General features: G+C 32.6%; 2 protein-coding genes across 2 annotated transcripts; both read left to right on the top strand.

Moving 5' to 3' along the window:
• The first annotated feature begins 246 nt into the window (after positions 1-246).
• Positions 247-4,079, top strand: LOC116143756 (HD domain-containing protein 2 homolog). Its single transcript, XM_031429205.1, has 8 exons — positions 247-519; positions 1,159-1,283; positions 1,396-1,433; positions 2,011-2,121; positions 2,243-2,322; positions 2,910-2,946; positions 3,276-3,317; positions 3,749-4,079. The coding sequence occupies exons 1-8, from the start codon at positions 247-249 to the stop codon at positions 3,817-3,819; spliced, it is 777 nt and encodes a 258-aa protein (XP_031285065.1). The 3' UTR covers positions 3,820-4,079.
• Positions 4,080-5,003: 924 nt separating this feature from the next.
• LOC116143714 (5'-nucleotidase domain-containing protein DDB_G0275467) lies at positions 5,004-12,106 on the top strand. Its single transcript, XM_031429152.1, is given in 18 exon segments — positions 5,004-5,205; positions 5,358-5,388; positions 5,874-6,080; positions 6,179-6,315; positions 6,418-6,567; positions 7,253-7,354; positions 7,919-8,083; positions 8,419-8,529; positions 9,272-9,369; positions 9,779-9,902; positions 10,119-10,128; positions 10,131-10,204; positions 10,771-10,815; positions 11,025-11,071; positions 11,073-11,170; positions 11,173-11,313; positions 11,316-11,341; positions 12,065-12,106. Coding segments are annotated over 18 exon segments (1,653 nt in total). The 5' UTR covers positions 5,004-5,160.
• Positions 12,107-13,610: the final 1,504 nt, after the last annotated feature.

Genomic DNA, 13,610 nt, shown 5'->3' with positions numbered 1-13,610 from the left:
AACACTTTCCAAAAAAATAAAATCTACAATAAATTTCCTATAAAAATCAAGTTTTTATAAATTGACGACATCAAAGATAGATACGTTGATAACGATATTTACAAATTACTATTAGAATTTATATTGATTTTCCAAACAATATATACTTAAGGTTGTTAGCTCAAAGGTCAAGGACTTTTCTGATATTACACTTTTAATATTCATATCCGAATAAAGAAAAATAAAATAAAAAATAAATCAGAGAAAATGGGAAGCGGATGCCGAGGAGCGTTGCTCTGCAAATCCTCCTCACTCTCCTTTCTAATTCCTTCTTCTTTCACTTCGTCTCATCTCAGATTCAACAAATCAATCACCAACTCCAACTCTTATCGGATGGCCACCGAGGCTTCGTCGCCATCTTCCGCCACTGGCGGTGACACTATCAATTCCTCGGCAAATAAAGGCGCTGCTTGTTCTGCTGCTGCTGCTTCTTCTGCGTCCTCTGCTATCGACTTTCTCTCCCTATGTCACAGCCTTAAGGTGTTTTTTAAATTATAAATAAATTATTTCTAGTTTTATTTAGTATTATTATTTTTATAATTGTTTATGTTCTGTTTTGTTTGGTTGGTGAGAAAGTGAGTGAAAAGAAAAGGAAAGAAAAGGAAAATGAATTTTTATTCATTTATTCTATTTTTGGATGTTGAAAAAGCTAGAACAGGAGTGTTTGTACCTTTTGGTTGAGGTGCATTTAGATAAGAAAGCACTCTTTAGAGAATGCTGTTTTTAGGTGCTTTTCTCTAATTGTACCTTCACGTGCTTCTGTACGAAGCTGCTTTTCTACAAAAAGAATTTCTAAACGGATTCTTAGATAATCGTGTGATGATTAGCTAAGAGAAGGATTTCTTTTTATTTATTTATTTATTTTTACTCAAATTTAAAATATATGAGGAAATTGTGGATTTCTGGATTTTTTAGTTTTAGCTGTTTATACGAGAACCAAGCTCATTGTTTCTAGTATTTCATTTTTTAAATTGGATGAAGCTAATATGCTACTCTAGAATTTGTTCCATCGATAACATAATGTAGATTAGTGTTTTTTTTCTTGTGTGTGTGTGTTAGTATTAAGATCGTTTAATTGTTTGTGGTTGATGTGTTATTGATTTGTTTAATGTTGATTAGACAACGAAAAGAGCTGGATGGATTCGGAGAGATGTTAAGGATCCGGAATCTATAGCTGATCATATGTACAGAATGGGATTGATGGGTCTGATTATGGCTGATATTCCTGGCATTGATCGAGACAAGTTAGGGATCATTTGCTTTTACTTTTATTCATTCTATCAGTTTATTTAGACAAACTTGATTGAAAGATTAATGAGTAGTATAATTTGAGATTTTTGATCTCTCAACTTTCAGGTGCATTAAGATGGCAATTGTTCATGACATTGCAGAAGGTGAAACACTGTTCTCTCGTTCTCTCCTTTCTTTTTTTAATTTAATTTTCTTGTGAATTAGGAATTCAAATACTTGACAAAACCTCTGGTTCTGTTAGGACATTATAAGATGGTGTGAACAGTGAAATTGATGGGTTATATTTTATTTCAAGTTATATTTGATAGTTACAAACTCACAATGCATGCTGTTTTAGAGGTATTATTTTTTTCTCCATTCTCATGAATATTTCTACTTTGTAAAATTTACTGATGATGACATTGTAATAATTTAAGCTAATCATTACTCTTAGATAGGAAATTTTAGGTTTATTGAAATATCCTTTCATAAAGATAACTCAAAAGCCTGGAATTAATGATTTGGTTCCATTTGACAGTGCAAGTGGATTGGATTTAGTCATACTGAAATTTGCTCAATTTTATTTGTTTACTGGAAAAACACAAATTTTGGTGTTGTGAAATTTTAAAATAATAATCTGCTAGAATCTGTACCCTCTATCTTTATTGGATATTATTTTGCCATAAAATTTTTCTTGAGTTGAGTTTGTGTTGGTTTCTGACTTTTTAATTGTTTAAATAGCAATTGTTGGTGACATTACCCCTTCAGACGGGATTTCAAAGGCAGAGAAGAGTCAACGAGAGAGAAAAGCGTTAGACCACATGTGCAAACTACTTGGTGGAGAGGCAAGAGGTACTTCTCTGTGTGTGTGTGTATTTGTGTCTGATGTTAAGAGACTGATCTTTTCCCTGTGCCTGGAAATGGTTTATAATTTCGTGTTCCTGGCTGCTTAATTTTAATTTGCAAATTGCAGCCAAGGAAATCAGTGAGTTATGGATGGAGTATGAGGAAAATTCTTCAGCAGAGGCCAAAATTGTCAAGGACTTTGACAAGGTATATGTTATGAATTTATATCCCTCTTGTTTATTAATTTAAGTATGGTGCTTTATTGAATTTTAAGTTCTGTTATTTGCATTATACTCAAATGTGCACAACGAGGATTAGTTTCTTCTTAGATAAAAAGAAAGGACTTAGTACGTCATTCATTATTTCCATAGTACAATGGTCATCACAATTATTCATCCAATTATGGTATTTTCTTTTTATATTTAAATTTTTTTATAATCTGTTGATAACTATTGATTTAAAGATTTTAGCTGTTTCTTAAAATTGTTGGTGTTAATAATGACTTATGTGCTCATTAGAATTGTTTTTGGATTTTGTTGTTTTTTCTATTGTTAGTTTGGAAAGAGGTTGGAAGAATTTAGGTCATAGTTTGTGAAAAATATTCAGCGATAAATACCAAATCATATATAGATTAAGATGCAAATGGCCAACAGGCCATGGTGGCAATTAAGTGATGTTGGCAATACATGCAGAGTTGATTGTTAAATCATGTTTTTATTTTAATTGATAGTTTGTTTCTGATTATCTGATTTGCTAACTGGATAATCTCATTCTGGTAATATCTCTTTGTCTAGGTGGAGATGATACTTCAAGCTTTAGAATATGAAAATGGTAAGGCCTCCTATTGCTGATTTTTTATTTACCACTCTGTACTTGCTTGTGTTTTGCACGGTTTGCATGAAATATGATATTTCTTAGCATGTTCATTTGTTATTTCCTTTCAGCATTGTATGCTACTGGTGAGCAAATAGATTGCCCATTTTGATGTTTTGCTTCTCTTTGATGACAAATAATTATGAGTTGAAATGAATATAGTCTACTTGCTACTTGCGTAAAATCGTTCCATTTTCATTTTACTTTAAACGTTGAATGATATTTCTGGTGTCAAGCGGTTAGAAAATTTTACTCAGGAAACTAAAATTTATTCTTGCTTAATGCAGAGCAAGGGAAGGATTTGGATGAATTTTTCCAGTCAACTGCTGGTATAATTACTGAACCATCTTATTAGTTTCCTACCTGTTGATTTTATATCTCTCATAATGATTAAAATAACAATGCATAAATGGCTTTTTATCTGTACGAAGTTGATTGGAGGTGAGATTCTGTTGTTAAAAACTTAAAATTAGAGAATTTGGGAGTCGACATCATATAGAAGTTTGGCTTTCTGAATAGCTATAGATGAAGAGGCATGCTCACATTCTGTCTTAGACTATGTTCCTGCTAGTTAGAAGAAGGACAAGAGAAACCACGAAAAAGTGCATTTGATTTCTGACTTTTTTGTAGTTATTGGTTAGCAATCCGGGTCTTTTGCTGTTAAGAAAAATTTTGCGAAATTACTTTCCGTTGGTGTTCTCATCATACAGAGCACAATGGTCATGTTCGTTAAAGCATCAATCTTTGCCACTCTCTGCAGGAAAGTTTCAGACCGAGCTTGGGAAAGCTTGGGCCAAGGAAATTGCATCGAGGAGGAAAAAAGAGAATTAATTTGACACCTTAACTGATGTTAGGAAATGTTCTTGTTACTCACCGCCCTGACTCCTGACGCAATGTTATTACCTTCATCCATTTGTTAGTTATATATATCGGCAAAATTAATAACTTGTCTCATACCAGAATTTTGCAGCACTTAGCTTCTGGTAATCTCTGTTTCTTTTTTGCTTCAAACAGTCATTTATCATGCTTTCATTTTTGTAGTTCATCATAAATTCTGAAACAACCAAAGTAGCAGTTTTAGGGTTACTGAAGCAACTGTGAGACAGTGACAAGTTTGCGTGATGGATGTTGGAATCTAAAACTGCCTCACCAGTGCATAAACTTTCCTAATAGATGTTTGTTTCAAGTGATAGTCTAAAATAATATAAGATTTAGATTTTGGTTTTAAGTGAAAACTAAAAATCAATACACTTTATCAAGTTGATAACTAATCCATTGATTTCAGTACAAATATATAGAGTTGGTACTTGAAAACATTATTGTAAACAAATTATTATTTTGTTCCAAGATATTGAGAATTTTTTGGATATTAAATTTTAAAAAAGACAAGAAAATCTATAATATATCTATCTATCTAAAAATATCTGAATGATAAATTTTATATGTTTTTATGCATTATGATGTTATGCTTATTATATTACTGGATAAGAATAAATTTATCTAGAAACAACATAAATTTGAGCTGTTAGTATACCGTCTAGAGGTATTTACATGATTGTCCCTATATTATTTATTTTAACACCAAAAAATTAATAGTAAGAGAATTTGTGTTATTATTATAACTATATGAGGATTTTATTATTTAATTATATTTTAGGAGAATTATTGTTGTAAACCCTATAATATATAGGTTTAGTGATATATTTATGTGAATCCTTTTGCAACTAAAATCGTCATCTTACCGCATCAAATTAAAGATATTATTATACTTCTTATGTTTATATCTAAGATAGAATTTGATATTCTCAAGTTAAATTTGTATTAAAAGGTAAATTATCTATTGAAAATACCAAATTAAATTTGTACTAAAAAGACACGGCGTAACTTCACCTAGTAAACGGTCATGCGAGAGGAAAAATAATCCAAATCTGAACAGTCTGAACTTTAATGCATGTACGATGAGAGGGAAAAGTGGGGTATCTCCGAAATTGCGGCTCATATAAAACAAACAGTCTCCTCTCTCATTCGATTTTGATTGGAGAAAAGAAAAAACCCTAAACCCTTGAACATCAACAGCATTGTAACTTGCATCAACAAACTCTTAACCATTTTGCACCAACAGGAAAAAAGAGAAAAATTAAATTGCACAACTGATTTCAACTCTCTATCTCCATGGGCTTCCTTCGAAGCTCTCTTCGTCTTCGCTCTTCCTTTCTCGTAATATATATTTATATATATTTTTTGTGTATTTTCATAATTATAATTAATTATTATTATTATTATCATGTGTAAAAATCTACATGTAGTATAGTTTAGGTTTTGAATCAGAGAGACCGCTACATTTATTTATTTTTATTTTTTTATTGCAGAGGAGGAGCATTTCTCATGGAGCTTCGAAAGGTTTGTTCTGTTTTGTTTCGCTTCTTTCTTTGAGCTTCGATATAGTGGCGATACAGTTGCTTAATTGATAACATGGAATCTTGATTAAGTATTGTTTCGGACGTGTGTTTGTTGAGAGTGATTTTGAGATGCTGAGCCTTTTTTAGTACTTAAACAGCATTCTACAAGACTAGTTAAAACTGTTTTCTGGAACTGTACTTAATTTATGAAAAATACTGTCAAATTCTTGTTTAAGAAGTGATTCAAATGCCTTTTGTCTTCTTTTTGAAAGTGTTTCTTTTTCTTTTTTGAAGAAAGTGTACCTGTTATGTGTTTTTTGGTCTCAAAAACACTATGGAAACACAATAAAATTGACACAAAGGTGCTTGTAGTGGTGTTGTGGTGTTGAAAAACGCTCCTAAACATATGACTGATCATTTTTATGTATTTTTAAATGTATGTATCAATCCATTAGTAAAATTGCTGGCATTTACTTCAATTTTTAGGTTTATGTGGAAGCTTTCCGTGCTACAATACAGTTGCGTCTCCTGAGCAAACTATTGTGAAGATTGAGAGGGAACTTACACAAGTTACTGATAATTTGGCTATTGATAATGAAATAGTTGATATTCAGCGTGAATTTGAAGCTGCAAAGCTGAATTTTCTTAAGATTCCTAAAGCGTTGAAGGAAATGCCGAAGATGAATCCTAAAGGTTTGATGGTGCTCTGTTACTTTTAAGCTAAACCTAATGGTATCAATTTTTTCTTTCTTGGATCTTTCTGTTGGGTGTTGTTATTATGTATGCTGTAGGTATATATGTGAACAAGAATCTGAGGTTGGATAATATACAAGTTTATGGATTCGACTATGACTATACTTTGGCACATTACTCATCTAACTTGCAGACTCTAATATATGATCTTGCGAAGGAGCATATGGTCAATGAGGTTAGTTTAGGCCTGTTGACGTAATGTTGTCACACAGTTGATTTTGATTTTGTAGTGCATGAAAAAGTGTAGTTTAATGTCGTTGTGGCTTCATTTTTGCAGTTTCGGTATCCTGAGGGTTGCATGAATTTTAAATATGATCCAACTTTCCCAATCAGAGGCCTCTATTATGAAAAGCAAAAAGGGTGTATCTTAAAATTGGATTTTTTTGGTTCAATTGAGCCAGATGGATGCTACTTTGGTCGTCACAAGGTATTTCACGGTTAACTGTTTTGACATGAATTTCTGCCTGTATTTAATGTGCCATATTTTTGTATATTGTTGCGTATTTAGGGATTCTTGCATTGGTTATCAGATTATATGTCCTCACCTCTAGCTTAGTTTAAGAGAACACATTCCATAATACCCGAGGATTTCAGACTTAGTTCAAGTAAGAAGTTCATAATTCATTCGTTACCAAGAATTTTCACAACAAATTCCTATGATCAGTTGTGTTTTGAACGTAGAGAAATTGCAATTAGGATTGTGTAAAGAGTGGATTGAGAGTTGGTGCTCTATCTGTATTCATTATAAGAGGCACAGCTTATATGTCAAGAAATTAAGAGCTTATTATTCTTGTGAACAGTTGCAAACGGAAAGATACCAACTTGTTACTGCCTGCTTTGCATAGGCAGGATAATTAAATTATCACCATATCTTTAGACAACCAAGGATTCTTGGCAAAGAACTTAGCCTATTATCTGTAGATATAGATCCAACCTGACAAAAACATCAAGAACTCAAGATGTGTAACATTTCAACCAAATTCTTTCCTTCTTCGATATGATAAGAAATATGATGAAACTGGACAAAAACATGGATAGAAGAAGTATTTGAATTTCAATATTGAGATTGTATTTTTCTTTTACTGTTTCTTATTTTTTAATATTCTTTACAGTTAAGTAAGAAGGAGATAGCAGAGATATATGGCACAAGACATATTGGCCGTGATCAAGCGCGTGGGCTTGTTGGATTGATGGATTTCTTCTGCTTTAGTGAGGTTAGTGCTACTGTAATGCTATTTTCCATAGTTATGCAAAGATGGCTTTAATAAGTGGACAAGTTTTCACTGTGTACTGTATTACATGGGATTGGTGGTGTTTAAAGGCAAATGAGAGCTGTAGTTAATATCTTTGAATGTGGGGTAAATACATTGAGGCAATTGATGGATATGTTTGGATGCAATATTGACATGTATCCTGGTTCTCTTTTTTCTATAGCTCAAAGGAATAATTCGTTTAATAAAACTATGACAACACTTGCTATAAAGATGTTCAAGCACACTTATACAACAAGAGAGAGGAAAACCAATATGGATATTGAGCTAAAATAGCCAAATACTTACTGAGAGTTAAAATTAATCTTCACATATTTCATTATTCTATGATAATTGTAACTTCTTCTAGCACCTTTAACTTTTCCTTCATATGTTTCATTATTTTATAATTAATGCTTTCCATTGGCTCCGTCTGACTGCATAGATTTTTATGAATCTCGCATAATATTTTCCTTTCCTCTATTACTTTGAAACTCCTAAATGTATTGCATCAACATTATTGTGTAGGCATGCCTTATTGCAGATATTGTGCAACATTTTGTTGATGCGAAACTGGAATTTGATGCTTCCTACATCTATCAAGATGTAAATCGCGCAATTCAGCATGTCCATCGGAGTGGCTTGGTTCATAGAGCAATGCTTTCTGATCCTTACAGATATCTAGTTAAAAATGTAAGTCATAATTATTTTCATGTTGTGTTTGTTAGGTAATAGTCTAACTTACAATTAGAGATGTCAAATAAGTCAATTTGCCACCTATTTTAAGGTCAATAGATTCATTCAATTATATTGTGCACATTTTGTGTTGTAATAGAAAATTATGTATTGTTTTATACAGATTATATTTAGTCGTATAGTTTTAATCATGTTAACCTAATTTACCCCTTTGACATCTCTACTTATAATGGGATTGCCTTCTCTATGACTTGAAAGAAACACTATTCTAGAATCTATTTATGCTGTTACTGTGGGAATTTGTGTTCATGGTTATATGGTCCATGTTTCAGGGCCAAGTGCTTCGTTTTCTCAGGATGCTGAAGGAGAGAGGAAAGAGACTTTTCTTGCTGACCAACTCTCCTTACTATTTTGTGGATGGAGGGATGCGTTTTATGTTGGAGGTACTTACATTTAATTCCATTAAAAACCTTGAATGACATTGAAGAAATCGAGGTGTTTTATCCCAGTTTCAACTCATAGTATTCCCACTGAACTACTGGGAAATGATTTTTTTGCATGTTAATTTGGTAAATTTTAACATGGTATTCGATTGATTTCTTTTTCAGGTTAATCTAGTAAATTGCAACATGGTATTAGAGTTAGGTTGACCCGGTGGTCTTGTGTTCAATTCCTCCAATTGCAGAAATTGAGTTACAATATGATGTATTTGTGTTTATAATTGTGTTGATTCACGTGTCTTACACGCAAGAGGTTGTTAGAACTTCAATAGTATGGTTGCTTGACATGTGAATAAGAAATAGGCACCATTTTAATGTTAGTGTGGTTATCAGTTTTATATTTCAAACTTCCAAAATTGTGGTCGTGACTGGGAATTATATGTTAAGTTATTTTAATTCTCACGTCTTCTTCCTGTTGTTTGATATTTCAAAATGTTCTTTACAGGACTTTGTGAGACTTTGATTATGTATTATTTTTAAAGGTCTGATACTTAGAATCTTATAAATAATATAATTTGCAATCTGACCAACTGGCATGTATTTGGATGAAGATTAAATAAATTAGATATGAAGGCCAAAATTTGAGAATGCTCTCACTCTTGCAAATATTTTTGTTATATTGTTTGTTGTCTTTATATCTGTATTGGTTGATAGTAAATCTCACTGATCTTGTCATTTTCATTAGGATTCTCTGGGTTGTAGAGATTCATGGAGGGAGCTTTTTGACGTTGTTATTGCCAAAGCCAATAAGCCAGATTTTTACACATCTGATCATCCATTCCGGTTTGTAACTTCAACTTGTTAATTCTTTATTTTTTTCTTGCAGTTTTTTTGCTTTACCACCGGCATTGGGTTGTGTTTAGTATTTTACCATTTGATTTTCTTCGAAATATATAGAAGGACATATGGCAGGGTGTAAAATTCACGTGAAAAAATCTTGCTATGCTTCACAGTTAAACCAGAGAGAAAAATTGTGCTCATAGGAAGAGCAAAAGAGAATGCTATTTGAGAGACATAGTGGAATATAATACCTAATAAGTCGGGGTTCATTTAGTTCTTTAACCTATAAAAGACTTCTGAGTTCTCCTTCTCACTTTTTTTTTTAACGTTTTCTATGTTTGTTGCTTTGAGTTATCTCACTGCCTCCTATGCTAATATGCTGTTTGATCTATGGTCCGGAACTTCCATGTAGCTGCTATGATACAGAGAAGGACAATCTAGCTTTTTCAAAGGTGGACGTGTTTCTTCCCGATAAAATTTATTACCATGGATGTCTTAAACAATTTCTTGAAATTACTAAGTGGAATGGCCCAGAGGTATGCCATATATATATATATATATATATATATATATATTTTAGCAAACAATTTAACTGAGACATTTGTTTTTACTTGCTTGTTAAAAAAGTTGAAATTTGAATGGCTTTAATCACTTTGAAAACTCTTTTTCTTGACAGTTGGTAGATTTCGCCGTTTCAATTTTTTAAGTGAATAGTTGCTTCTTTCTTTTGTTAATCTTCTTTTTCTTGTTAGGTGATATACTTTGTGACCACCTATTTAGTGACCTAAGAGGGCCATCAAAGGCTGGTTGGGCACTCGGCAATCTCCGTGAGCTAGAAGTATTTCTCTTTTCACATTCTTCCGCTTTGTTTCTTAAATGTTTGTAACTATCTATTTGAATTTAAAGTTTCTCAGTTGTGCCTTGAATTTTCTTTTTGATCGTTGGCAATTACCTATATGTCTTTGTCTTAGTATTGATTTGTTCTGGTGTAAGGCTTATCTGGAAATTTGACTGCATTTTTGCAGCTTTCATTAAAAGCAATTGCTATCACATCTGATGGATAGAAAATTGTCTAAGCCATGACTGATTCTTAAGTCCCTAGCACTTGTGGTGGATTCATGTCAGAAGAGAGGAAGATTTAACAAAAAAAGTTAAAATTAGCCAATTCTAAAATCTTTCTGTAGGCAAAGTTTTTTTTTTTTTTTTTTTTTTTAAGAATTATATCAAAAGCTACTTGACTTGGTGAGTTGTGACTATGAATAATGGTCTTTGTTATAGAAAAGCCTGCACAGTGGTTTTCTAATCGTAAATTCCCTGTGAGATGTCCTTGCTTTTCATTATATATTAGTATTACAGTCCAAACTTGTTATATCTTAAGATCTTTGTGGTTGTTTTATGATGCAGAGTGAAATACATATACAAAATGAGGACAATTATCGACTTGAACAGGTACGGTTCAGTCCTTCTATTCGCTTTTTGAGAATTAGTGTCAGTGTCTCATATGTATTAACAGTATGATAAGATGGTTTGTTGAACAAATCAACAGTCAAATGTCAATTTCTTTTTCAGTTCAAATAAAATTTCTTTAGAATCAAATTCTTTTTTGATTGAAGATGAGCTTGGACTCTTCTTTTAGTTCTTTGTTCTTGTTGGTGCAGGCAAAATTTCATATAATACAAGAGTTGCTTGGTAAATTGCACGCAACAGGGCAATAGTCAGAAAACTGAAGCATGCCAATCACTTTTGGATGAGCTTAATGATGAGAGGCAGAGGGCACGCCATGTGATGAAGGGAATGTTCAATAAATCTTTGGAGCCACTTTCCTCACTGACACTGGCCAAGAATCTGCTTTTGCTTATCATATACATCAATATGCAGATGTGTACACCAGTAAGCTTGAGAACTTTTTGTTATATCCACCAGAGGCATGGCTTCATGTTCCATATGATATAAGATCATGCCACATCATCTTAAGGTAAGCAGCCTTTTTTATGGTGGGGGAAAAAGATCTTTTAATGGTAAAATTTTGTGAATATTCATATTCCATCTTCCTCGTTGGTGGTCTTGATTCTATATTGCTTTCAGTATTTTTGTTGATATGCATATTTTTCCGTACAAAATGGGCAGAAAGAAGGCACTGTCTTCATCCTTTGTTGGATGTTTCCCCTAGAGTGGGCCACTATATACGGCCTTTCTTTTTATATTTTACAGCTCATATACTATCCCTCTGGAACTTCATTCATCCTACAATTATTGATATATTATTTGCTTGGTTTCCTGTCTGAACAAATGAATGAAGCTGATTTGTTTTCTGTCTAGATCAGCCTGGGTGTTCCTTGCTTGTCTCAAGAAAACATCGCTTTTGTTTCTAGGCATCATATGAAAGCTGAATTCTAGTGTAGTGAGTGTTGTTTTTTCTATGAATCGGGATATAAACCAGTCAATCATGGTTATATCATGCTTGTCCCTGAATGTTGAAACTAAAGAGAAAGGAAAAGCAAAAGTCAACCAAATTGAAGAACGAAAGGAGAATGATCCCTTTTTCATCGGGTCACATTTTTTATTTTCATCTTCTGTTTTGTTTCTGTTTTCGTTTCCCAAACATTGGTTAGATGGTCAACTGTATGTTTAATTATTGTTACATCCTTGACATTTGATCTTCACAACTTTCGTAATGACACTTTTCTTGTTCTTTCAGGTCCCATCTAGCTGTTCAGAAATCCATGATAGCGCATCCTAATTCTTATATGGTGAGGTAATTTTGCCTTTGTTCGGTGTTGCATTCATTCTTAAACGTGACCATTGATGCGCTCATTCATTTATGATTTAACAATAAGGAGAGGTGGAAATGGGATGAATGGCCGGAAAGAAAAAGTTTTTGGGAACAGACTACAGGTTTGGCAAATAATTTGTGACATGTACGTGACATTAAATGTGTATTATCATTCTTTCAACTGCCATTTAAGGCCTCTATTGCTGTCGAGTTTAAACCAAATTTGAGAAGAAAAAAATGAGAAAAGTTGAAATATACAGTTAGTAGAATCTCAATTGTATCTATACGAAATCTACTCTTGGTTCTGCTATTTTCTTCATTTGCACTCTGAACTAACGAAAGTATATGATCAATGAACTGCAGTGAGCATCCAAGTTGGCTTGAATTTTTTCTATACTGTTATTGATTGTCATTTGTTCGTGACTCAATTTTTGTGTGTTAACGCATTTGTACTTTGAGCTGACTGTGGATACCGAATGGAAAATTCAAGTTCATTGAAATTTGAAGTGCTTTTCTTCAAATTTGTATCTTTGATTTTGTAGCAAATGCATATGAACCATAGGTTAACTTGACTTATTGCAGTCACATTCTCTGATTCAATGGCAGAAGTAGCGCCTGCTGAAACACATGCTAGCCGCAGCACTGCCTACTTAAATCCTGCATTGTGCCCCTTTTCATCATACTATGGATTTATGACTGTTTTGATATGTTTAGTCTGAACCTTCCTTCATGGTGCCATGTCGTAATATGCTTCAGTTTTCCTCCTTTATCTCCATATTTTATGCAAACGACAAAATATTTTTAAATAGTGTTACATGTCAAATTGATAGGACAAAGACTTTTCTATTCCACGTTATTCATTTAAATTTATTAAGCATTTATTGAGTTTATTAGTGTATGGCACACCAATTTGTACGAAAGAGTTTCTTCAATATTTTCAGCTCAAAAATCAAGCCGGCTTTTTCAACTGCAATTTTTTAAACCCTTAGGAAGGTGGTTGGTCGATTTCTGGCTTGTTCTGTTGCCGCTCTTTAGAAAATTATTTAATGTTATTTTAAGCTTATTGTGTTGGTGAGAATCTCAAACTTTGAATTTGGTTTGGAAACTATAAAATAGCTGGAGAAATGTCAAAGCTCATCCATTGATCAAGTTTTACCTTGATCAAAATTTCAACAAGAGAATTAGTCATTATATGTGTTCCAAATGAAACTTCAATTATTGATGCTGTTTAGTTTAGGTAATTGGGCAGATTTTTTTTCAGTCTTCATTAATTTAATTCTTTATAATCTTATGTCATTTCCTCTCAAAGTCTCTTTAAACTTATATTTTTAATTGACATTCAAATCTTTACCTACCCTTTCATTTTATTCTTTATTTTATTTGAAAGATGTGTATTACTTGGTCGTTCGTTTCTCGTTTTAGTCCTTTTTTTTTTTTTTAAGTTTAAAATAAGAGAGGAAAAAATAAGAAA

The sequence above is a fragment of the Pistacia vera genome, unplaced genomic scaffold (assembly GCF_008641045.1).
Source record: "Pistacia vera cultivar Batoury unplaced genomic scaffold, PisVer_v2 Contig432, whole genome shotgun sequence".
Classification (NCBI taxonomy): domain Eukaryota; kingdom Viridiplantae; phylum Streptophyta; class Magnoliopsida; order Sapindales; family Anacardiaceae; genus Pistacia; species Pistacia vera.
This window is presented reverse-complemented; position numbering and strand designations above follow the sequence as displayed.